Source organism: Rhagoletis pomonella, unplaced genomic scaffold, assembly GCF_013731165.1.
Source record: "Rhagoletis pomonella isolate Grant_MI unplaced genomic scaffold, Rhpom_1.0 Rhpom_scaffold_01432, whole genome shotgun sequence".
In the NCBI taxonomy this organism is placed as follows: Eukaryota; Metazoa; Arthropoda; class Insecta; order Diptera; family Tephritidae; genus Rhagoletis; species Rhagoletis pomonella.
Window position 1 is genome coordinate 15,040 of NW_023459986.1, and position 26,694 is coordinate 41,733.

At 36.6% G+C, this 26,694-nt stretch overlaps 1 protein-coding gene across 3 annotated transcripts; it reads right to left on the reverse strand.

The window, feature by feature from the left end:
- Window positions 1-1,406: 1,406 nt before the first annotated feature.
- Window positions 1,407-26,345, reverse strand: LOC118752363 (protein takeout-like). Of its 3 annotated transcripts, XM_036487240.1 has the most exons (7): window positions 24,949-26,345; window positions 24,752-24,891; window positions 24,627-24,677; window positions 7,635-7,718; window positions 2,484-2,634; window positions 1,834-1,973; window positions 1,407-1,748 (listed from the first exon to the last, which is right to left on the reverse strand). In XM_036487240.1, exons 1-7 carry the CDS (start codon window positions 25,056-25,058, stop codon window positions 1,447-1,449), a joined length of 978 nt encoding a protein of 325 aa, XP_036343133.1. In that variant the 5' UTR covers window positions 25,059-26,345; the 3' UTR covers window positions 1,407-1,446. The 3 variants fall into 3 exon arrangements, with proteins under 3 accessions (XP_036343133.1, XP_036343134.1, XP_036343135.1); XM_036487241.1 differs by lacking the exon at window positions 24,627-24,677; XM_036487242.1 differs by lacking the exons at window positions 24,627-24,677; window positions 24,752-24,891; window positions 24,949-26,345 and adding an exon at window positions 10,711-10,971.
- Window positions 26,346-26,694: the final 349 nt, after the last annotated feature.

The window sequence follows — 26,694 nt, forward strand, 5'->3', positions numbered from 1 at the left end:
TATTTTTTAAAACTTGCAAGTGTGTAATCACATGTTTTAATAAACAGACCACGAAGAAAAATATTTAGTTTTTATTTTTGCCGCTCCGAATAGTGGTTTGGAACTCAACCGCGATGCAAATTTACATTGTTAGATCTAATTTTCACATTTTTTGGAGATTTGGGAATATATTAGAAATGTAGTAGCAGGGGGACCACCGAAACCAGTAAAGTTTTGAAAAGGGTGCGCGAGAAAAAAAGTTTGGGAACCTCTGATATGGACAAACGCATACTTAAATGTTCAGAATGAAATTAATTAGACCGTGATTGTCTGTCCGCACGTCCGTCAGCTTGTGCACGCGATAACTCGACTAAAAGTTGCAATGGATGGATGGTATTGAAAATCAAAACAAAATCGGACAATAACCACGCCTAACTCCTATGTAACGGTAGTCTTCAGAAGTACAAAAACTGTGATATTTTAGTAACTGAAGCTTATTCACTCGAAATTGATATTTGCAATTATCTTTGGGCAGAAAATCAGAATATTATTAATTAAAAAAAAAAAATGTGCACAGCTGTTGGGCTTGGTAAAAAATCGGACTGTGATCCCTGCTTAACTGAACACACTATCGAAAATGTTTGAAATAGGGGTAAAACCACTGCTGTTTTCGGCAAGTTGAAAAAGTATATTTATTTAATACGTGCGCCGAGTATTTAATATTTGGCTCGCCCGAACTTAGACTTTTTTACCTGTTTATATATAAAAAATATTAATTTTTGAAAATTTAATTTCCAAAAAATCTCGTGAGGTGATAGAAGAGCAAAAAAATAATTTAAATTATAAAATCGGTCCAGCTCATGTAAATCTTAATTTTTCCGAAATATTTTGCCAGAAGTCTGAAACTATAATAATTTATATAATTCCGGTGGAAGCACGGCAACGTTTTTGGTGAACAACCCTAATACATATACATATATTTATATATTTTCTTAATCCTTTACAACCAATTCATTTTTAATCAGAAGAAATTCGTTGTTGGTTCATTTTGAACGGACGTGAAATAGCGGATGTGACCGATTTTTTCCGCATACAATATTTTTACTAGTAATACATATGTATATAATTTAATTTTCTATTCAATTTTCTCAGTTATTCTCTTCATCGCGTCGCGTTGTCACAATCTATTTTCGCCATCTAAATACAAAGTTTAAAGTTATAAAGCAGTTTGAGTTCATTTTCGGTTTACATTTTTATGGAAACGCCCAAATGTTAAGTCCTGTGAAATTTCACAACGATTAAAATAAATCATGTTTTCACTAATTCTGTGGAGATCATGAGAAATTTGTCTATTGAAAGCACGGACAAAATTTGAAATTTTGCTTTCTTATAAATAAGATAAGTTAATTACTACACACTCTTATTTGTCCTTGAAATATTTGCTTTGTTTTTTTATTTATTTTGTATTTATTCCGTAAATAATTTATTATATGGCGTTTTAGAGAAAACTGCATCGACAACATTTCCCATCAATCGAGATATTTCTTTCGAAAATGTTGCTTCAACTTCCTGATAGATTTCTTTCCAATTTTCATTTAAAAACAAATTCATATTATCACCCAGCGCTTTGTCGCCGTTGAAAAGATTTTGGAAATCGAAAATCACTTTATTGGGCTTAACGATTGCCCTAAATTTGTCCGTTTTCATATAGGTTGCTCCATCCTTTTCCACGGGCACACCCACCCACTGGAGTACGAAATCCGCATTCACTGAAATAATAGAAGAATTCATGCACAAGCAGAGATTAGTAAATCTAAATTTTAATTGAACACAAATAAACTAATTTCTACTTACACATGGTAATATTATTTTTGCCCGAACCACTTATTGGTAAAATTAAAACGCGTCCTTGAATCTTGTAGTCACCGATCAAGCTAGCTACGGGCACTTTGAAACGCAGCTCATGTTTCTTGGCTAAATCTTTGCCAAAGCCTCTGGAGAGATAAAAAGAAAAAAATACGTACATAAATATGTATATTAGGGCGGATCAAATTGTATGGGAGATTTCCTCGACTATGTGCGTTTGGCATAGGATGAGCCTACGTGTAATTCTAAGCAAATTTGCCGAAGAAACCATGGGTCTAAATCCAATTTGGATTTTGCGAAATTGCGAAAATAGGTTTCTTAGCATTTTGCTGTAGTGTCGTAAAAAAGTGTTTAAAGTTTGTATAAAAACATGCTATAAGAGATATTTTGGTATGAGGAATCCATTTTTTGCATATTTTTCTTAAAACTTCCACCATAGGGCGCAACAGTGAATATTTTAATCGAACCTATTTTCGCAATTTGGCAAAGTCAAAATTTTTCGGAAAATTTGCTTAGAATTGCACGTAGAACTCTCCTATGCTATACGCGCATAGTGTATATAAATGTTTAAGTTTTGTAGTGCTATGTAAATATGTTTTATAGATAAATGTAAACTTAATTTGTTCTAAATTCCTTACCTAACTTTGTATGCCTGAGCATGGGCAACGCCGGTGATTTTGTTTTTGATAAATGTTAAGTCAATATTCACAGGATTGTCCGCTCCTTGCTTGAGTGTAAATGTGCCAGCATCGAGTGGATCAATTTTAAGCAAATTAATTGCTGAGTCACCTTTTTAAATAATGCCAAAAGTTGAGTATGTAGTACATTAGGGTGGACGAAATTTTCTTCTAGTCAACCCCCAGAACTGAACTAAGTCGAAAATAAGGAGACTCGTATTTTTTATTGTATTTATCATACAAATTAAAGCGTTAAAAACAACTATTTTTTAAACGATTAACGTTGATTTCGTTACTTTTTGTGCTCAATTCTAAAATAAAGGCAAACGGTGAGAAAATTCTATATTCATTTCTTAAAATAACACATTCTTTTAAGGCAAAAAAGGCACATTGTCCGCCCTTCGAAGCTTTGACAGGGTCGAGTGAAACATCAAACACATTTTGCACCGGGGAATGAGATTTATTATTTGCTTAGAAAATAAAACTTAATGTGTGTGTGTATTTTTTTGTCGTGCGAATGCTAAAGATACAATAAATATAAAGATAAAAATTAAGGGAATGATGATGGTTGTAATGGAAATGGTAATGGTAAAGGCAATGGCATGGTTAATGATAATAGCTGTGCTAATGGTAATGACATGGGTAATGGTTATTTTAATGGTAATGGTAATGCTAATAGTAATGTTAATGATAATGGTATTGGTAATCTTCTTCTTTTTTGGCGCTTTAACCGCCTAAGCGATTTTGGCCGAGTTCAGCAAAGCACGCCAGTCGTTTCTCCTCTGTGCCAACTGACGCCAATTGGAAACGCCAAGTCCTTCTCCACCTGATCTTTCCATCGCAGTGGGGGCCTCCCTCTTCCTCTGCTACCACCAGCGGGTTCCGAGTTGAATACTTTCAGAGGTGGAGCGTCGGTGTCCATTCGAACGACATGACCAAGCCAGCGGAGCCGCTGTATTTTAATTCGCTGCACTATGTCCATATCGTTGTAAAGCTCATACAGCTCATCGTTCCATCGTCTGCGGTACTCGCCGTCGCCAACGCGTAAAGGACCGTAAATCTTCCGCAAAATCTTTCTCTCAAACACCCCAAGAGCCGCCTCATCGGATGTTGTCATTGTCCATGCTTCTGCGCCATATACCAGCACGGGCATGATGAGTGACTTATAGAGCGTGGTTTTCGTACGTCGAGAGAGGACTTTACTCCTGAATTGCCTACTCAGTCCAAAGTAGCACTTGTTGGCAAGAGTGATTCTACGTTGGATTTCAATGCTGACATTATTATCGGTGTTAATGCTGGTTCCCAAGTAAACGAAATTCTCTACTTTCTCGAAATTGTAACTGTCAACAGTGACGTGGGTGCCAAGGCGCGAATGTGCTGACTGTTTGTTTGATGACAGGAGATACTTCGTCTTGTCCTCGTTTACCACCAGACCCATGCGCTTTGCTTCCCTATCCAACTTGGAAAAGGCAGAAATATAGGTGGTGAGTGTCGATCCTTTTCTCGCGGGTCTTTTCCAAGATTTGGCGTATTGTGAATACCTGGTCTATGGTGGATTTGCCAGGTCTAAAGCCACACTGATAAGGCCCAATCACTTCATTGACGGTGGGCTTTAGTCTTTCATACAATACGCTCGATAAGACCTTGTAACCTATGCTTAGAAGGCTGATTACGCGGTAGTTGGCGCGAATGGCGGGGTCACCTTTCTTGTGGATTGGGCAGAGCACACTTAAATTCCAGTCGTCGGGCATGCGTTCATCTGACCATATTCTGCACAAGAGTTGATGCATGCACCTTATCAACTCCTCGCCGCCGTACTTGAATAGCTCAGCTGGCAGGCTGTCAGCTCCAGCGGCTTTGTTGTTTTTCAGCCGCGTTATTGCTATACGTACCTCGTCATAGTCAGGCGGTGGAACGTCGACTCCGTCATCATCGACTGCGGGCTCGGGTTCTCCTTTCCACACCTTTCCGTGCTGCTACCATTTAGTAGGGCGGAGAAGTGTTCCCTCCATAATTTAAGTACGCTCTGGACATCAGTTACTAGGTCGCCATTATTATTCTTACACGAGTGCGCCCCGGTCTTTAAACCTTCCGTAAGTCGCCTAACTCTCTGGTAAAATTTTCAGGCATTCCTCCTGTCGGCCAGCATTTCAAGCTTTTCGCACTCACGTATTTCTGCCTCTCTCTTCTTGTTGCGGCAAATACGTCTCGCTTCCCTCTTCAGATCCCTATAGCGGTCCCACATAGCGCGCGTTGCGCCCGATCGCAGCGTGGCCCTGTAGGCGGCATCTTTTTTCTCTGCAGCTTCCTGACACTCCTCATCGTACCAGTTGTTCTAACGGGCTCGCTGAAATCCGACTACTTCTTCGACGGCGGTACTTAATGAGCGGGAAATGTGGTTCCACTGCTCGCATATGTCGGTTTGTTGAAGAGTGCTCTCTGAGAGCAGGTGTGAGAGTCGAGTAGCGAAAGCGCTGGCTGTCTGTTGTGATTGCAGCTTTTCGACGTTAAGCTTTCCTTGCATATTTGGGCGCAGATTTTTTGCTGCACAGAGGCGGGTGCGTATCTTGGCGGCAACAAGATAGTGGTCCGAGTCGATGTTTGGGCCTCGGAGTGTGCGTACGTCTAAAACACTGGAAGCGTGCCTTCCGTCTATCACAACATGATCGATTTGGTTTCTCGTTTTTTCGATCCGGAGACAGCCAGGTAGCTTGATGGATCTTTTTATGCTTGAACCTAGTACTGCATTCTACCATGTTTCGGGCCCCGGTGAAGTCGATCAGCCTCAATCCGTTGTCGGACGTTTCGTCGTGGAGGCTGAATTTTCCGACGGTGGTTCCAGAGATCCCTTCTTTGCCCACACTGGGATTGAAGTCGCCAAGCACAATTTTGATATCATCACGGGGGCAGCGCTCGTACGTGCGCTCCAAGCGCTCATAGAAGAGATCCTTGGATGCCTCATCCTTCTCTTCCGTCGGGGCATGGGCGCAGATGAGCGAGATGTTGAAGAATCTCGCTTTGATGCGGATTGTGGCTAGACGCTCGTCCACCGGGGTGAACGACAGTACTCGGCGACGGAGTCTCTCTCCCACCACAAATCCAACTCCGAATTTGCGCTCCTTTACATGGCAGCTGTAGTAGACGTCGCAAGGCCCCAGACATTGTTTGCCTTGCCCCGTCCAACGCATTTCTCGGATGGCGATGATGTCAGCTTTTGTCCTTACGAGGACATCCACCAGCCGGGCAGAGGCACCTTCCCCATTAAGGGTCCGGATATTCCAGGTGCATGCCCTCAAATCGTAGTCCTTTAAACGTTTGCCGTGGTCGTCATCATAAGGGGGGGTATCATCCGAGGCTTTGCCTGGCTTCTTCACTGGAAGTGGTTTTTACGTGGCGGGTCCCAAGCCCAGCGCACAACCCATTGCTGGGACGGGGGTGGTTTCGCAACCAAATACACGTTTATATAGCGAGCCGCTTGCTCCAAGCAGACACCCGCTTGCAGCCGCACCTACTGGTGAACAGACGCTGCAGACTTCAGTGAGCCCTTAAACCGAATAAGTCAGAGTGGCCCCACCGAAGCTCCCTCTCTTTCTGCCGTGACCCAAGGCTCCACTCGGATTGGTTACCGCATCTCGCACATGGGTTGCTCACGTTGCCCAGAGTGCGCGAACGAGGACGCAAGAGTCGGGATTGAGTATAGCCATGCAACTATAACTGCATACCCAGCGCAATGACTATACCCCATTGCACTCCCGTATTGGTAATGGTATTGATATAAGTAACGACAACGGTAAAGGTTATGACAATGGAAATGGTAATGGTAAACTTTTTGGTAATGGTAATATGTTTGGTAATGTTATTGGTAATGCAAAAGTAAATGATAATGATGATGGTAATCGTGATTGTAATTGTAATAACAGTCGCCATTCGTATTGGTCTACGTGTTCGTATTCGTCGTCGCATACGCCTCCGTGTACGTTCGTGTTCATATTTAGCTTTTAAATCGTCATCTTCGTTTCCGTCTCATTCTTCCTTTTAGTCTTGGTCATCGTATTCCTCTTCGTATTCGTTTTCGTATTGTACGTCTTACGCTTTCGTTGCCATATTCGTATTCGCCTTCGTCTTCGTGTTCGTCATCGTCTTTTTATTTGTCTTTACCTTCGTCTCCGTGTTCGTTTTGTCTTCATATACGTCTTCGTTTCCGCCTTCGTGTTCGTCTTCGTGATATCCTTCGTCTGCATGTTCTCCTTCGTGTTCGTCTATGTAACCCTCTTCGTGTTCGTTGTCGTTTACGGCTACGCTGTCGTAATCGTAATCGTCTTTGTCTTTGGATTTACCTTAAGTTTTGTCTTAATCTTAGTATTAGTCCTTAACCTCAATATTGTCACATATTTAGTTTTCATGATATTTATTTGACTATTTTCAGTTCACTACCGCCCCCTAAGGAAAACACCAGAAACTACTTTTGCTTTCGACGCAAAAAATAAAAAGGCAAAAATTAAGTTTTATTTTCTAAGCAAAAAGGGAAATTTTAAAAATAAATTTTATTTACTAGGGAAAACATAAAAAACGAAATAACTTTTATTTTTCAGCAAAATATAAAACTCACGAAGTAACGGTTATTTTCAGAGCAACCAATAAAACTCCAAAAGTAAAACCTAGTAAATAGTCATTAAAAAGTAACAGTAAGAATAATCTCTGAAAAAATTTATTTTCTCCATGTAAAATTTCAAATCCTCGGCGGCACAATTAAATGTTAACAAATTACAAAAAGGTACGGCTTTCATTTTTTTCATTTCTTCATTTTTTTTTTCTATAATTTTCATTTTTTTTTCTATAATTCTGCGGGGTGGCAGCAAGAAAATTCCTAAAATTTGTTATTTTTCGTTTTGAGCCACCCTAATGTACATACGTAGATTATTAAGTATACACTGAAAAACCTTTGAAAACCTCGAAAATCTTGATATTGATATTTTCAAGTTTCCTTAAACATGAATTACTAACTGAAAAGTTCGAAACTCGCCAAATATTTCATCCAAGTTTTGGCCGTTTAGTTGAAGTTTCGAGTTCTTCGAAGTTTTAAATTTTATAATTCTTTATGATCTTTTATACCTTGATTTTTGTCACCCAAATAAAAATTTACAGCTTTCAGTAAACATTCGTCATCTCCAAATTTACATGGCTTCGGATCGTCGGCTGTAAATAATAAAATGAAAGAGTGAGTATTATTTTTTAGTAGTTTATGAGTAGCAGTGTTTCTTTGAAGTGTATATATTTATTTATTTATCTATGATTAAAATTAGTATGGAGGACTAAACGCGCTTATGAAATAGGTATTTATGTAATAATAATAGATTGGCGGTTACACATATGTTAGTGTTTGGCTGAGCTTCTCCTCCGATTTGTGGTGTGCGCCTTGATATTTTCACACAAAGTGGAGAGACCTACAGTTTTACGCCGACTCCGAACGGCGATTGTATTTTTATGAGAAGCAAGAAAAAGAAGTTACGGCAAAAATACACTCGGAGGATTGCCATTGCCTGCCGAGGCGCGACCGCTGCAACTGTTAAGAAAAAACCTTTTTTCAAAATTTTTTTGCGATGTTGCTTTGGCCCGGGCTTGAACCCAGGCGCTGCGGCGTGGAAGTGCGCATTGCTTACCACTACACCACAGCGGCCTCCTATGGTATTTATGTAGTTGTCGATAAAATCGAAATGATTTGTGCATCAGATTGCTGGTTTCCGTGTGGTCCTCCTGACTTTTGCCTATAACCAAAAACATGTCTACACCCAGCGAGCTCGTAGCGACTGGTAAAATCCTATGGCTCTTACCTCTGGCTAAGTGACTGGACTTATGCCAGCTGGTCCCTCGCCTAAATGCTATGTGGAAAAGCATACCCCGAGAGATGCGTCTATTCTAGTGGCTACCGTACGGATACTAGATACTGGTCGACCTCCAACTTCAATAAGGCTTGACATGTGATCGGCGCAGTGATGCCAAGAAGGGGAGATTTCCCCGATTTTTGTGGAAAATGAATTTCACTGGGGTATCGGGAAATATACAAATGATTTTTATTAGAACAATATAACTTGTAATAACTGTGAGGATAGTAAAGAAATTGCAACCGTGCAAAACGACTCTTTTCATTTGACGTTCATATTTGACACTATGATTTTTCACTCCGCCAAGCTGACCTCTGGCAAAGTTTTGAGCAGTCTAATCAGAGTGAGTATTTAGCAATTTACATACACATACATAGACAATTTTTCTGAAATTAATTAAAAACCACTGCAATCAGAAATGGGCTTGGCATAGATACATTGGAAGCAATTTTACTTACAACAAAACTAAAATAAAACCTCTTTTGATCTCCGTGCGACTTGTAGACAATTATAAAGATTTCATCTATGCCCGATATAGGTTAGTACATTCATAGATAGATATGCTTTATGAACTATACTCAGAAGTGTCAGTTTTATATATTATTAAAAAGGCTGTCCTTATTACTTCATTATAATTAATGATATTTGTTGTTGTTTTTTTTTTAGTAAAAATGAGAATGAAGTGCCTTAAATATTAAAAGTTAGCTTGAGCGAATACCATTGGAAATAGGGGAATGTTTTGAGGACATTGGGGGAATTAGCTTTAATAGAGTTAACATCCCTGGATCGAAGTTACGACATTCCAATTTCTGTTTTTTCTGGTTACACTCATTTAAACCCTATGTTCTAATGGTCAAGCTATTTCATTTGATACCTATTGATATCAGTATCAGTCCATGGTATGCCTAGTTCCGATTTCTCTCTGATCGGAATACTTATGTATATTATCGTAATAAATTTGTGAGCCAGCGCAATGGTGACAGTGCAGTCAACCTCGTTTCCAGTAAGCCAGTGCCATTTTATTTCTCCTAGTGTGGCCATATTTTGGTCGCTTTCCATACGTTGCCATTTTTTTATATGAATCCCTACATAGTTTGGGAACTTTTAGTTTCGTTGAACTTCGATTTCCTGGCGGCAATTCAATAGCAAAGTACGTTACTCAATGCCCGAATTTACAATTCAATAACACGGTGCTGCAAAAAAATGGTTCCACATACTTTTCATGTTATATCTAGTAGAGGTGGTAGAACAGAACTTTAAATAGAATTTTAAATACGCCACCAAAATCTTAAGCTATGATTAGAAAACTGAAAATCGGGATTTAGTTCCAAATACCAGTCATAAGTTGGACAATTTTCAACGGAATTTGATAAGGTTATGTTCGTTGAAAAGCGGAACGTTGTGTCCTTACAATGCTTTTGGCAAAATTACGTAAAGTTAATAACCTTTGACTCCATGTGCCAAAGAGCTTGAGAAGAATCAGAAAAAAATCGTTATGGCGAATTTGGGTAAAAATTACACCCTAAACTTGTATTAAACCCATACCGGATGTTTTATCTCAAACAATCTACATAGATTTCCCCTATTTATGTAAATAGAGTTATTAAAATTTTCCAATTTCGTCCAGTAAATGATTGATGTGATTTTAACACAAAGTCTCCATAACTGTTTTTCGGATTCTTCTCAAGCTTTTTGGTTCACGGAGTTAATGATTATAAACTTAACGTAATTTTACCAAAAGCAGTTATTTATATATAGTATATTAGATAAACCGCCATATTGTGCAATGTTAATATCAATGGACAAAAGCACAACACAATCCAAACGGATTTCTGGATATTCAGCCTTATTTATCATGAGTGTTATTTTAAATTTTCCTTTCTATGTATACCGTGCGGGCGGATGGAAAAAATGCCGGCGAATTATTTTGCAGCTGAAACTCAAGGCTGATTTAATTTAAATACAACTTATATATCGTTGGTCCTTCAAAACTAAAAATTCAACACAAGTCCTTACTACTGTTAAGTGCCACATATCCTAAACCTTGTCTAATCCGTATTACTTACGCAATTAGTCCTTAACGCTTACTTAAGTAATTCTTCACTTCAGTAAAGATTCGACATGGATTAGATAAGGATTGGAGACATCATACACTTAGCAGTAGTTAGGATTTTTTTCTTTTGAATTTTGGGTTGTGTCGTTATTGCATGTAACACAAAATACATACATATTCATTTCAAATAAAATTTTTTTTTTATAACTTTTATAACTTTTCACTTAAAATTCCACTCGGTTTGACAACTTACGAAAATCCGCATTGCTAATTCGCCAAACGGAACAAATAAGCAAAGGCAAAAGCGCGTAGCGAATATACATTTTACAGTTTTACTATATGTAGCTTGCTGAATTAGTTTTGCTGTTTTAAAGTTATATATGTATTTTGTCCTGACACTTTCTTGATTTGATTCCGGTATTAGTAAATAGATCAACGCTATCCGCTTTGATATGGATAGGCATTAACGATTAAAATTGAACTAAGGAAATCAATAACATTTCGCTTTGTTTTTATATGAGACAAGCAATTATCTACGCGTTTGTAGCAGTTATATGTACTTACTTACATATGAACATATATACACCCCGTGTCATAATTATAAGCGCAAGTACTACTAAAATACAAGAAGAAATATTGTTTTCATATGAAAAGTTCAACAGGCAACACTGCCTATATTTTTATTGATTGTTTCGTGGAAACTGATTTCCTTATTGCCCAAATTCAACTAAATATGCCAAAAAAATCAACATTAACGGAAATATTTTGATTTAAGACAATAATTTACATATTTCTTTGCAAAGTATCGGAGTTATTCAAAAAGTAGCGTTATACAGCAAGTGCAGCCGTTGCAAGTAAGTTTTGCGTGCTAGGATCTCTGTGCCCGTCCACGTTTGGCTGGTGCAGTCCACTCGGATCTACAGCTGTAGCGATTTATGTGGTCCGTTGCATACTTACAAGCAAGTATACTACCCCAAAAAAGTGAAATTGTAATATTAAAATTTTTTTTTTTCTGGTCCAGGTCAGGATCACTTTGTGTGTCCGTTCACATTCGCTGGTTCAGGTAAAAAACCAAACATAATTAAATTACAATACTGAAGATTTAACTTTTAAATGGAACCAATATAATGATTAACAAGACTGATTGGAGAAAATAGTAGAAAACATTACCAAAAATTTACATTTAAAAAAAACCAAATGTCATTAAATTTAAGACATTGAACATGTAATTTTTAAATACCACAAATATAACTTTTAAAGAATTAATTTATATACATTATATCAGTTGCATCTTTACTATTTGTATATTTCTTTATATAGTCCATTCGAATAAAGGATTTCATTGAATTCAATTAACTTTGTTTACTATATACTGCAATTTTAATGAAACCATGGTTTATTTTGATTATTTGGGAATATTTGTCGATAAGATTTTTCTTTGGCCAGATTTTTATGTGACTAAAATTCTCGCATTCTTCATCTACTTCATTTTTAATATCTATACAGCATGCTTAATATACCATAAAAAAGTTAGTTCACTGTCTATTGTATCAGTGGAATTCAATTTGTATATAAAAACGTATTTCAGCACTGCCAGACTAATTTTCCTACTACCTTTTCTCAAAAGGAGATAAAATTGTTACCCGCTTATCTTTCCTTCTCAAATGCAACCTTACACGGCAGTCGATTGATACAAATGTCAATATTTATCCGTCCTTGCATTAGGTTTGTTCCACAAGCTGCTTGTAGAAAAACTCGAGCGAAGTTCAAACCATGATAAAAACATAACAAGGTAAAACCATTGAGAGGCAGTCTGACGTTTGCCAACAATATAATTTTAAAATCAAAACTCAAACTCACACACACATTCTCATTTTCAATCTCAAACAACAACAATTGTGAACAATTTAATTTTTTTATTTTCAATTTTATATGATTTTAAAATGTTGGCAAACGTCAGAACAAAATCATGGCCGACGAATTGAGAGAATGAATTTACCTTGTAATGTTTTTATCATGGTTCAAACTGTTAGTGTATATTACTCTAAAACTTACTTGTAGAAGGCGTATGTGTAACTCGAAGTGACTACGAGCAGCTTGTGGAACAAACCTATGATTGAATCATGAAAGCAAACCAAAATCTATGTGCGCCAATGGAGACAGAAAGGGGTTTAGAGTGGCGCAGAAAAAGCAAACACCTATGCTGCCCATCTACAAAATGTTTTCAGGCCAAACGCGGCAGATAATGACTTTAACTACACTACCACCGGTACGCCAGGTGTCGCAATATGAACCGCTGAAACTTGAATCTGAAGAAATTTCAAAAGGAATTAAGACGCAACTTAAACCAATCAACATCCAAAAATGATTATTGAGCTAAAAAGTTGGGCTTTAATTTGGCTCTGTATGCAAGTTAATGCAATCAAAAAACATTGTTATTTCCTCGACAAGGGTAAAGTAAACTATTGTATTGATATCAAAGCCCGGCAAGAACAAAACGCAGCCATACTACTATAAACAGGCCTTTCAGTCTGCCTCCGTGCATGTGAAAATTATTCGAAAGATTTCTTATCAGCGCATTTACCCACATCTGCAAGCCCATAGCATAATACCACCTCAGTGCAAAACATGGAATCATCGAACAGGTAAATAACATCACGTCCGAAATTCGATCAGTGTTTGAAAAGAGGGAATATTGCGCTGCACCTGGACGTCGAACAGGTATTTTATCGAGTCTTAAATATACATGAAAAAGCATCCATACACTGCTAAATTCCTATCTGTTTGATCGAAAGCTTGCATTTTGATATAGCACCACCATCTCTGAAGCCCATGCAATTATAGCTGGAGTACCACCATGATCCAACTAACAAGATCACCCAGCACGGCAACCGTGTATTTGTAATAGCATTTGAGAAAAAAAATAATAGTTGATGACGTAATTTTTAATCGGTTCTTTCATTCACACACAGGTTTCATTCCGTTTCATTCCCATGGCGGCGAAAAAATGACGTCACTGCAAAAAAATAACTTTTTTCTCGCACGCTATGCTGGGTGATCTTTATTCGTTCGTTCATGGGAGTACCACAAGGTAGTGCTTTTAGCCCTACGCTGTATGTATTATACACCCCGGATATTTCCCACAAACGACCGCCTGACTATGTGCACATTTGCCGATGACAACGCGGTAAAAAGCCACTACAAGTATCCCCTGCAAGCAACTGCGTTCCTAGGTAATCATATGGAAGTTGTGGCCAAATGGCTAGCAAACTGGCGAATTAAGGTTAGCGAGCAAAAATTTAAACAAGTTACCGAATTTCTCGAGATGGCCTATGGAAGGTCGGCAGAAACCGCCTTGCACCCAATTGTGAGGTCTGGACATTCTGGAGTTCTGGAGGAATTCGATTTCTTTCCTGATCGCATTGATTACGGCACCACCCAATGGATCCTTTGATCCACTGCCCACTTTTGCGCAAGGTAGGATTGGATGGGTTGGAAGTTCCGAAGAGGGGAGCAGTGAACTTTTTCACGGATGTATTGAAACTGCACCGCAGTGTTGGCAGAGGAGTCTTCTGGTGAGCGCTTTCCATCAAAACTAAATTTAGGCTTCTGAAATGCTGTATGTAGTGTATTTCAGGCAGCAATGGCTGGTACTAATGATGAAGGGGTTCGCTGCTCGGAGTGCGATGACTGTTAGAAAGCTGAGCATTTATTCTTATAGCCATGCGAATATCAGGGCCATAAGTGCGCTGGGCTGGATTGTCCCTGACGAAAAAAAAAATTTACTATCCACTTGAAAAAATTCTACCGAATCTGGAAAATATCTACCAATAACTTTTCGTTTTGTTATTTGAATAAAAACTAAACATTTGTTCTATTTATCGAGTTATTTCAATTAAAATTAAAATTTTGTATTAAGGAACTTTTTGTTTAACTAATGACATGATTTTTGAGATCATAGTAATGGTATCTTCTCGGTTTCCTTCAACCAACAGCGAAAATGATGAAACTAAAGGCAACAACGAAACTTCATCATTTGAAAAACTTCAACTGGAGCTATTGTAGGCAAATACAGAAACTATGGATGTTAAAATAATTTATGACTCGATTGCTGTACCAAATGATTAATTGCAAGGCAATTACTTACACAATATTAATCGATTGATCAATTTTTTTCGATTATTTTTATTTTTTAAGTTAAGTAAAGGGTAAAGTTTTGCATAAACAGCCTTCATTTCTTCCCAAGCTTCAACAGTGTTTCGTTTCAAGTCTAAGACTTGGAAATTCGAATAACAACTTTGGGTTCTTTTGAGGGAATATATCACCATTCCGCTTTCGCCTTTTGTTATGAACTAATGATTTATGCTGTTCGGAGTCGGCGTAAAACTGTAGGTCCCTCCGCTTTGTGTGACAACATCAAGGCGCACGCCACAAGTCGGAGGAGAAGCTCGGCCAAATACTAACATTTGTGTAAGCGCCAATCTATTAACGATTTATGAAGGGTCTATTCATTATTCACCATCATCTTCCAAAGATTCCTTTGATGTTTATCTTCCACTTTCATCTTCGTCCGCCATTTCATTTCCCAAAAACCGCATTGTTGAAGCAAGAGCTGTAGGATCTGCAAAATGTATTTTATTTTTATTTATATTATTTTAAATCGTGGGTTCAGTATAGCTGACGCCATTACTAAATATGAGTGTTCAATTGTCCCAAAGTAGTGATGTGCTGAATTGTCGATACCGATTCTTTACATTAAGCCTTCGCCATTATATGCATTTCAAGTTTAGAAAAAACTTTTATTACTAATTTGTATGATATCGGCCAAAACACTTGAAATTATCGTAAAACAGAGAAATATTACTTTATAAGTTTTAAGGCATCCACACACCTAGGCGATTCTGTCGCATACCTTTAACCTTAGTCGATCCAAGGTTCAAGAAAAATGCTTTGACGGATGAAGAAGCCTTTCAGGGGGAGATTCTGTAACCAGTTAGCGACAATTTTTGGATCGATATCGCACTTCTTGACGCAAAAATATGTCATATCATACGCAACAAAACCTATACCGATTCTAAAATTGTCGCTAATTGTTTACAGAATCTGCCCCAGGCCTATAAAAATGATATCGTCGGATTCAGCTGGAACAAAAATGCTTCAAACAAGTAAGAGTTTCTCTGCATAATGGCCTCGATCCGACATATATATATTTTTCATTTGAATCAGTATTAAATGCTCTATTGGCTTCTACATTCGGGTTTTGATAGGCGAGTCTCCCCTGAATCGTTTTTCCATATATTTGGCCTATGTGGGTTTTTATTCGAAACCTAAATGTTTCGATACCGAGTATCCAGAGAATTGAATACTTTTTAAATCGGTACCGAATATCGATCAATACTTAAAAGTATTGGCTCAGCACATCACTATCCCAAAGCCCCGATCAAACTGCTTTAGCAAAGCTTACAAGAGCCATTTTGAGCACGCGTTTAATTTTCCAAATTTATGTGCATAGATAGTGATCTGTTTGCTTTGAAATCAGTAAAGTGACTTCAGAAACTAGCAGAGTTGTTTTATTCATAAGCTGAGTTCCCATTTTGGTATAACTTTGAAGCGAGATGTAATACGAATTCTGATATGGAGGAAATGTTGAGTGGCCATGTTTGAATTTGTTATAATTTAATTATTTTCGTGATGAATCGATTAATGATTCGATTAATCAGACCAAAAAACTCGACTCGATTTAACCGCTTTCTGAAAAAAAATTATTCGATGAACGCTATTCATTTGATTAATCTGGCCATCGCCAAAATTGAATTTTAGTATTACAAGCAATGTGTAGGCTACACTTGTGGGAAGAAAATTATAACATAAAAATAACTACGAAAAATAAAGCGAGAACGAAAAGTTTTATTTGTTTTTCAAACAAAATACTTTAACAAAAATCTACCAAAAGGAAACAAAACTTTCCTTATTACCAACCCAAATTTTTTCTACCAATTTGGTAACAATTTACCAAAGTGGCAACCCTGGCGCTGGCTCTAATTAAGTCTCTTTCAGTCGCGGCGGAGTACTTCTGTATTGGGCTCATTAGGGTTCCTGGTCAGAACGACATTACGGAGAAGTATGTGGCTGACGAATTACTAGGAAAGCTACCCTCGAAACGTTATCACCGAATAAGGAGCGGCTGGGAGTGCCATTGATCGCCTGTGGTACCCTCTTGGATAGATGACCCTAATGTCAGTTCAGCTAGCGCTGGGCGAAAAGCAGGACATGCGTATTGCAAGATCTTTCGGGTCGAGGGTGGACAGTGGGCGGTAGAGGGTAGTCCTTACACTTACAAAACCACAGATCTCATTCTTGGTAGGTCTTGGTTTTAGCGGAAGGCGATATATGCGTTAAAGCTTTTAGTGCACTGAGTTCAATTAGCACGGCATTCAAGATTACGTAGGAATGACTTGCCAGCGCAGTTGTAATACTCTTTGGGCCAGTTAAGAAAATAGACATCCAAACTATAGGAAGTAAGTTAAGTGGATATATTAAAATTCGCAAAGTTGCAGTTATGCTCTAAAGAAAGGTAGATTCAATAAATAATAATAATAAAAAAATTTAAAATTATATAAAAAAATAACCAGAATTAAATACTAAAATATGTATTGTTGAATTTGTTAATATGAGGCCATGAGGGCCAGAGGAGCCTATCAAAATATTTTTTTTTTTTGTAATATGAATAAAAAAGGAATCTATAAAAAATAAATGCTGTCTTTTACCAGAGCTGGGTAAATGCAATTACATTACAATTACAATTACATTCCTCAGTAATTGTAATTAGGAATCAATTCCTCCAGTTTACAGCAAAGGAATCGATTACTTTTTCAATTACTTGAAGTAATTTCAAATGGAATTGTTTTTTTCTTTAATTCCATTACAAGGAATTTCATATTGTAATTGGAATAAATTACGTGCTAGTAATGTAATTTTTTTTTTCAATTCCTTTGAAAGGAATTGAAAATGTAATTTTTTTTTTCCAATTCCTTTGAAAGGAATTGAAAGTGTAATTGATTTTTTTTGAATTCCATTCCTCAAAGTAATTTAAAAAGTAATTGAAAAATTTCTAAAAAAAAAAATTTTTTTTACTGTTGAATTGCAATAGCTTTGATAAATTTCTTGGTTGCTAACTGCCTTGAATAAATAACTTATACCTAAGTAGTTTTACTAATTGAACTTTAAGAAAACTGAATAACTTAAACTGTATCTGTTCAGTCAGTAACGGATAAATTTTCCAGATCATACCGCGAACGCGCTTCGCGGCAGATGAGACCCGTAAATGTCGAAGCACGCATAACCCGCCCGGACTGTTGCTACCTTGGGCACTGCTGTTCTCTTGGACTAATCCCTGCGTATCTATAAAAATGCACTGACTTAATTGTGTATATTATGGTACCCTTAATTCCACCCAAAATGGCGTGCCTTCTGGAGCCTTTGAAGTACTCTTACTGGTATCCTGCGTTACAAATGAGGATAGACTCCGCTTGAATTACGAACCCTGTCAGACTGGAGATCCTACCACATAAGAGTTTTATAAACAAATTGCATTGCTATGGCTAAATTTTGATGATAACACTGTAATGACGCTAAAATTACACAAAAAACGCCGAGACACGCAAAATTAATTTTGGGTAGTATGTTACAGACCTGTACACCGTTTTTTTTAGATAAGGTCATTTAGTCAAGTTATTTTCATTTTAAGTTTGCATTGCGAATGAAAAAAATTCAAACTTAAACATGATCAAACGGTCATGTACGATATGGCGTATGAGTAACATTATTTCCTGCTAGTATTTCATACAAAAAATTATTGCAGTTTCACTTAACCCTTGCAAACTTGTTTATATATCCATCGATTTTCATCGTTAATAGTGTTTTAAGCCGCAAAGCAAGCAGATATTGGCTAGTCTATACTAATATATATTTTGAAAGCCGTTTTTTTCTGTTCGCAAAGCTCGACTAGGAAATCTGTAGATGAAGTTAAAAAACTTGTAATTGACTACGTTGCAGACAACCATGTAGTTGACTGTGATGCTGCCGAGGACCTGATTCTGTCAAGAATAGGCTCTTTCTACGACTTTGGCGACGAACAAAATAGTTTTGGTAGCAAAAAATAAATTATGTATATATGCTTCTTATTTCAGTATATTGTATCTTTTTCCGAGCAAACTACGGATGTTTTATCCATTGACCGAGAGGTAAACTTGTACCTTGCCGATCCTTTCTTTAACGACTTAAAGAAATTGAAGGAATTGCCGCTGCTAGAAAAAGCATTTAGAAAGGCGAATACACCGTTGACCCTCCTCAAAAATATTACCAACGATTATCTTTCTGAAACTTATTTAATTTGATACCCACATTGCAATATTGCATTTATTTTATCAATTTAACAGAGTTAAACTTTTAAATAGGTTGAAACGCTCTTCAAGAATGTCTCCAACAGTCATATTTCTTAAACCTCTTTAAATTGATACCGATATAATAAGTTTTCTTTTATCAATTAACTTAAGTTAAATTTTCAAACAGATGACAACCCTCCTCAAAAATGTTTCCTACAGTCATCTTTCTTAAACCTCTTTAATTTTATACTTATGTATATTGTAATATATCGTTTATTTTATCAATTAAATTGAGTCAGATTTTCAAACAGGTGGTAACCCTCCTCAAACATATTTTCGATTGTAAGCCTTCTTAAAAAAGTAAAGTTTGATACCCATATTGCAATATTTCATTTATTTATCAATCTAACTGAACTAAAATTTTCAACTAGGTGGCAATCCTCCTCAAAAATATTTCCAGCAGTCATGTTTTTTAAACCTCTTTAATTTGATTCCTGTATTGTAATAAGTCATTTATTTTATCAATTAAATTTAGTTAAATTTTCAAACAGGTAACAACCCTCCTCAAAAATATTTTCGGCTGTAAGCTTTCGTAAAACTTTAAAGTTTAATACCCACATTGCAATATTTCATTTATTTTATCAATTTGACTGAGTTAAAATTTTAAATAGGTGGCAACACTCCTCAAAAATATTTCCAGCAGTTATCTTTCTTAACCGTCTTTAATTTGATACCAATATTGTAATATTTAATTTATTTTATCAGTGTAATTTAGTTAAACTTTGAAACAGGTGGCAACCTTAATCATACATATTTTCGGCTGTAAGCCTTCTTAAAACTCTTTAATTTTATACCCACATTGCAATATTTCATTTACTTAATCAACTTAACTGAGTTAAAATTTTAAATTAGGTGGCAATCCTCCCCAAAAATATTTCGATCAGTCATCTTTCTTAAACCTCTTTAATTTGATACCCATACTGTAATAATTCATTTATTTTATCAATATAATTGGGTTTAAAAATTTTCAAATATGTGGCAACCCTCAAATTTTTTGCGATATCATTGGTTCTGTATAAAACAAAAAAAAATATTCAAATCGGTTCAGCCGTTCTCGAGTTTTGACGACCGTGACATACGAACACAACATTTTTATATATATAGATATAGAAGATATACATACATAGAAGATGTCCAATGTGTGCTTTCGATTTTAATCTTTGACCACAACAAAAATTCCGTATTGTACATTCGTGAATGAACTTTCAGTTTCTCGATTACTTTTACAATTCCTTTGAGGAATTGAAAAACTAAAGTACTCTTGCAATTCCAGGTAATGGAATTGAAAAAAAAATCAATTACATTTTCAATTCCTTTCAAAGGAATTGAAAAAAAAAATTACATTACTAGCACGTAATTGATTTCAATTACAATATGAAATTCCTTGTAATGGAATTAAAGAAAAAACCAATTACATTTGAAATTACTTCAGGGAATTGAAAAAGTAATCGATTCCTTTGCTGTGAACTGAAGGAATTGATTCCTAATTACAATTCCTTGTAATCTGTAATTGGGAGTAATTTAATTCCTAAAGGAATCATTACGACCCAGCTCTGTCTTTTACTAAAAAGTTCTCTTGCCTACGTGAAGCTACATATTATAAATAGTAAAAGAATACTAAAAGCTCGTGCCACGGACCGTTTCCATTCTAGTAATGTATTTTAAGCTACACCTTAACTTTTTTTGAAAAGTCAGTTAAGCAACTCGGGACCTCATGGCATGCGGCATGTGGTGCGCTTATAGTTATGATACGGCGTGTATATATGTATGTAAGTAAATATCAACTATGTATCCGCAATAATTTTTTGCTGGTGTTTATGATACATTACCTTTTTATATTTTTTAGTCGTAAGCTTACGAAAGTAATTAAATAAGATATTTGCTATGTAAACAAACATGTATGTTTCTATGAGTATTAAGGTGATCCAGATAATGAAAAAGGGTGGTTGGCAAAATAAAAATTAGTAATTACCTAAACCGATTTGAAAATTTACCTGGAAAGGATTTTGGTGACATAAAAACTTGCGTTTTGAAATGCCATGAAAACAGCTAAAATCGACTACTGTTGGTTTTTTTTTGAAGTGTATATAAACAACTTCACTCTCGAGATGGGTAATATTTAACCCTGCTGGAAATTTGTAACAGCTTCTTGCGCAACCCAACAGAAAATCTGTAATTCCTATTTCAGGATCATTTGGGGACTAGTTCTGAATCATTTCGCGATTTGTTCCGGTCTATTTCGGGACCGTTTCGCAACCTATTCAGGACCATTTTTTGAGTAGTTCGCGACTAGATGAGGACCATTTTGGAACTGATAAGCGAACCTTTCGGGAATATTTCAAGACAAATTCACGTCTTTTTCGACCGTTTCGGGCCTGTTCAGGACTGTTTCAAGACCTTTTGGGGACTAGTTCGGGACCTGATAAGGACTATTTCGGAGCTATTTCAGGACCAACTTGGGACTAGTTTACGACTAACTATTTCAGTACGATTTCGGGACTAGTTCGGGTTAATTTCGGGCCTGGCTTTGGATTATTTCGGGATAGTTCATGACTATTTCAGGAAGATTTGGAACAGTTCTTTCACTTTTTCAGTAACCCTTCAGGACAATTTGGACTATATCGGGGTAGTTCGAAAATAGTCGCGAAGTGATTTTGAAATAGTCCTTAACTATTCCCGAAGTGGTTATGACAAAGCCGTGAATTGAATGGTATAAAGAAAGGCCTTTCGGTTTTCAACGACTACCGCTAAGTTAATTAGAACTTTAGTGATGGATTTATAGACCTTCAGGATTAACTTCCGTTCTGCTCTCGGTTAGAGTTGGGCTATTTTATCGATCGCTGTCTTGTGCCGCTCCAGGAATCCTTTATCGTTACAGGCAATAAGATGTGCGCTCCCCTGTAACTCGCCAGAGGCTACACGTGATTGGGTTGAAACTGGGTTATTCCGTTATTTGCACTGCGACTTTTACCAAAGGGTCCTGAACCCACCACTTCAGTGTTTTCATTTATATAGCATTCTCCATCAATCGTTTCCGCTTAGCAACCTTTTTTATACGATCCGATGTAGAAATCTAAGATTGTTTCACTTTCACGAAGTGGCCAGACGACGGAGAAGTTGTACTTCGGTATCGGTGGGTGGCTTTATAATGGTCCGCTGGTTATTTGGTTGACTCTGCGATTCTGTGCAATAAGCTCATCCGGGTGTGATGGATTTTTGGAGTGAAAGTTTCCCGGCAGCCCTTGGTCTTTTCCTATCAGGAGTACTTTGGTATTAATGCAGGTGGGAACGCAAGTCACAGTAAATAGTCTTTTTGCTACTGCATGAGGGCTCCGTGGACAAAAATTGCACAGGGAGATGGGTGTTTTAGTGAGTGGTTGCCGTTCGAATCGACAGTTTTACCAACGGGAGGTTCTTTGTACTAGGATCGATTTAGATGTCGCGTGAGTTCAAATGGATCATAGAACTATCTTTGTAATATATTTAGACCAAAAGGAAAACATTAAGTAGTTATGCTTATCGAATTACTAAAAAAAATTTTACCTACATATATTGTGGTACATCCTAATGTAATTACATATATACCTGTTTCCATCTGTATATGCGATCAAGTTACATGGGAAATGGCATCCGTCAGCGGCCGGTTTTGTGAAGTGAAAAAAAAAACATTTTTAAAATACGTACATACATATGTACGTACATATATGTATATATGTATATATACTTACATCATTACGTATATATATTTAATTATACTGATTTAATTATAATGTACTTTTTACAACTACATACATATGTTTATTTATTTTGCAATTAGTGGAAGGATAAAGCCGACATGTCTGGTGAGAAAGTTATAGCCGGCATGCGTGGCTATGCGTGACTTCATGGAAAAATTTTGCCTTACATTAAATTAGAAAAAGTATATTTATCGTTGTAAAGAGCTCTAAAATAATAAGACAAGAATAATCTGTACTAAGAAGTAGTGCGGGAAGGCGGACGTGAATTGGCGAAAAAGGGTGCAATGTTTTTCGACGTCAAACGCACTCACAGAGAATGCTTCCGAGCTGATACATTTTTTCTTAACGGACTGCAACGAGCCCATCACTATATTCAAACCACTTCTGGACGAAATACTTGTTAAAAGCCCAAACTACTTACAATAGCCCAGTGGCAGTGACAGTTTTTAAAATCAGCTGTTACTGCTAAAATGGGCAGCTAGCCATTTACATATGCATTGTGTGTCGCTTCATTGGACAGCACACTTTCTAAAAAACAGCTGCTTTCGCAAAACTGCCACTGCGCTATTGTATTTTGGGCTAAAGTCTCACACTGACAACAAGAAAAACTAAACTTGTTTTTGAACTAAGAAAACCAATTCTTATTATCAAGAAGATCTAAGAAAATATAATTCGAAAATAAACAAGATAGTCGGTTTCACGAGCAATTTAAATGGAAAATTATTTATTTATTTTTTCTGTAATTTTTCATATAAGATTCAAAAATTAAAATTATTTAATGGCTTTCGTGAAATTTGCTGTAAAATAAATAAGAAAACGTTTGTTCAAATCATGGAAATTTTTTCTTCAAAATCATTTAATAAATTAATTCATCCTCCGTGAAAGGAATGAGTTGTAATTTTGCTCGCGGCGCTAAAACAGGAGCAATGGTTAATTTATTAGTTTTTTACAACGATTTTTTATTGTAATTTTTAAATTGTATTTTAAAAAGAAAAAAAATACCTAATTTATTTTTTATGGTATTTGAATCCAACTTTCAGTAAAAACCTTTTCTCCGTGCATGTAAATTTAATGCAGAATTCTTTAGTGGAAGATGCTAAACAAGCAAAAAAATAAGCTAAATCAAAATTTTAGTTATGGCTAAGAAAAATTACTCAACAAATCGAATATTTTTGGCCGTTATTTTGACTTCATAACAGTGCCAATGTTTAAGATAAAAATGACGCAGTCTTGAAAGGGACAACTTATTTCGTTCATTTATAAATTCTCTAAATCCTCTTTTTAAAATATGTTTGATTTTTAGAATCACATGAAAAATAGTAGAGCTGTTAATAGATAAGAGCATGAAGTACGGAAATAACGGCTAAAAAAATTGACGGTTTAGGAACTGTCAGAAATCTAGTTTCATGTTGTACTAGGCCCTTCCTAAATCCCCTACTGAGTGTGAATACTTCTAATATTGAAATATTATAGACAAAATATTTTGTGCTTACGGGATATCTGTAACAGACAATTTTCCAACAGGGCTACTCAAGATACGAGTCGTTCTCCGTGAAAACGTTTATACATACATACCTATTTTTTAATAAAAGTTCAATTATATATAGTTAGCAATAAAAATTCTAATTGCCTCAGTATAAAGATCAATCACTGGCTCATCATTATTATCAAAGTGAAACAATTTATAACTACATGCATATAAATACTAGATAACAATAATTTGCGTAGTAAACTCTACAATATTTCAAAGATTTCATCGTAGGGTGTGGTGTTGAATATTTTCGTTGCACCCTCTTTCATCTGCTTGCCAATTGCATCATACCAAGGTCTCTTCATTTCATTATAAATTTCTTTCCAATTTTCATTTAGAAAGCTGTTTAGATTTTCCCCCAACGCCTTATCGCCATTGAAAAGATTTTCGAAATGCATTGCCAATCGTTTCGGCTTACATTCTACGTGTAAATCTTTTATATTCAAATAAGTTTTACCATCTTCGATGCGCGCGGTGGCATCTATGATCATTTTCATTAGTGGTTCAACTGAAAAATTGGTAGAAACAAATAGAAAGAAAAGTCATACACCCATGAGCAATAAATTTTGTAAGTGAACTTACCCAACGTGATATTACTCTTGCCTTGACCTTTTATGGGCAAAATCAGCACTTTGCCATCAATTTCATAATCGGATATCATTGAGATGTAGGGCGCGTGCAAAAGCAATTCATGGCGACCATCTGGGGTTTTGCCAAATCCCCTGCAGCATAAAAAATACATATGTAAGTAGGTATGCACATACAAACTTCATACTCACTTAACCTTCCTCGCTCTTATGTTTTTAGTGCCATATACTACGGGATTCTTTAATGCTAAATAAATTGCCACCGGATTCGCCGGATCCTGTTTAATAATTATGTCTTCCATTTTGAATGGTTCCGTTTGGCTCAGACCGAAACTTTCGTCTCCTTGATTTTTTTCGCCGAACACAGTATTTATATTTTTTATAATGCACTTGCTATCACCGGCTACGCATCGCTTAAGATCGCTAGCTGTAAGAAATGTGTAAGGGAATTAGTTTTGTGTTAGAATCAGCTTTAATACGGGATTTGAAAAATGCTTGTTTTCCGTCAGGCTTGAAGCCGAAGGGAGCCATGTGCGACTGTGGAAGACTCTTTGGTCGGACTAGGATTGTGAACCCATAGGTCAATAGAGTAGCTATGTATATCGGATAATTGGCCGTTCGATTATCTGGTGTCCAAAAACTAAACGAAAAACTCTAAAATAACGTTTTCGTATAGTGCAAAGGTTTGCTTTGAGAACTTGTTTAACCAAGGTCCTAAAGTCGATTTTCGAATGGATTTCACTCCACAATCTTGTTCAAACAGCAGCAACCTGGAGAGAGGGCTTGCAAATGCAAAAACCTGCCGGTAGTCTTCATAATAACAACTAACATACAGGTTTTTGGTTAAAATGCTAGGATAGGAATGACACGGGTTTTCTGACTCTATGCTAAAAAAAAATCTGTCCTTGCAGGAAATTCCAGGTTCAAATTTTAGACTGAACGTGCTGGTCAAACGCATTTCCTCACTTTGATCCCAAATTTGTACATAAATACAAAGATTGGCCAAGGATAGAGGACAGAATAGGTGCCGACTTTACGAACCCGGCATTAGAATTTCTAATGCAAATGGCAGATGACCAACAAATTTTTTAAATCGAGGTATCAGAAGTAAGCTTGGAAGTGTTTCAAAATCACCTTTATAGCTTCAACACTTAGCAGCGCGAAAACGTAGCAATAAAGTTTTGCGTAGCAGACCACTGCGTGATCGATGTCACTGACGATCTAATGAAGGAGGACTCAACCTTGTTGGGCCAGAAACATTTTGCAGACTCAGTTGGTTTTCTTTGAGACTTCTTCGAGCAACTGAAAGGGTAAACTCACAGCGCTGTAAGTACTGGGGAGCAGTAGGCTCTTTTATACAGGGTCACACTATTTGGATATCCTTTTGGCAGACAGAATGTACATATGCACATATATAGATCTTTTGAATAGATCCAATATCTGGTTGCCAACTGAGTATCTAACATGACTTAACAGTTATCTATCAAGCATGTCTTAAAGGAAAAAGTTGAAAGGCAGTAGGAAAGGTAGTTTGACAAAAAAAAAGCTTCCTTGCCAACTTTCATGGTTTAAAGCTCTTTGGACAGAAAGCACTAGAGCTTGTTCTAAATAAAGATATATGTGACCTGGTCTACGAAAAGGGAGCTTACGTGCGAAAACTAGTTTTCTGTGAAAAAGCTGTTAAAAGTAAGCAACTCGTTTCGTTTACTCGTTTTTACTCTTCTTTCTCTACATTTTTAGTACACTTCTAAGCAAGTTAGGATTTTCTGCTTTTCACCACGTGAAAAAGCATCTCATCTTCCATCCGAATCAACCAAAAAGTGAAAATTGATTTTTTGACACCTAAGCCCCCTTTCCGTAGACCAGGTCACATATGTTTATCATTTTACTCACGCTGCTAAAACATTCGCAATGGTTGCGATTTTTTTTTAAATTTTT

Excerpts from the sequence above, each read along its gene's own strand:
- LOC118752363 (XM_036487240.1), bottom strand. The coding sequence starts at position 25,058 with ATGGAAGACATAATTATTAAACAGGATCCGGCGAATCCGGTGGCAATT. Across the intron at positions 24,678-24,751 it reads CAAGAGTAATATCACGTTGG|TTGAACCACTAATGAAAATG; the intron begins GTAAGTTCACTT and ends CCAATTTTTCAG. Across the intron at positions 1,974-2,483 it reads GCTCAGGCATACAAAGTTAG|AGGCTTTGGCAAAGATTTAG; the intron begins GTAAGGAATTTA and ends TTATCTCTCCAG.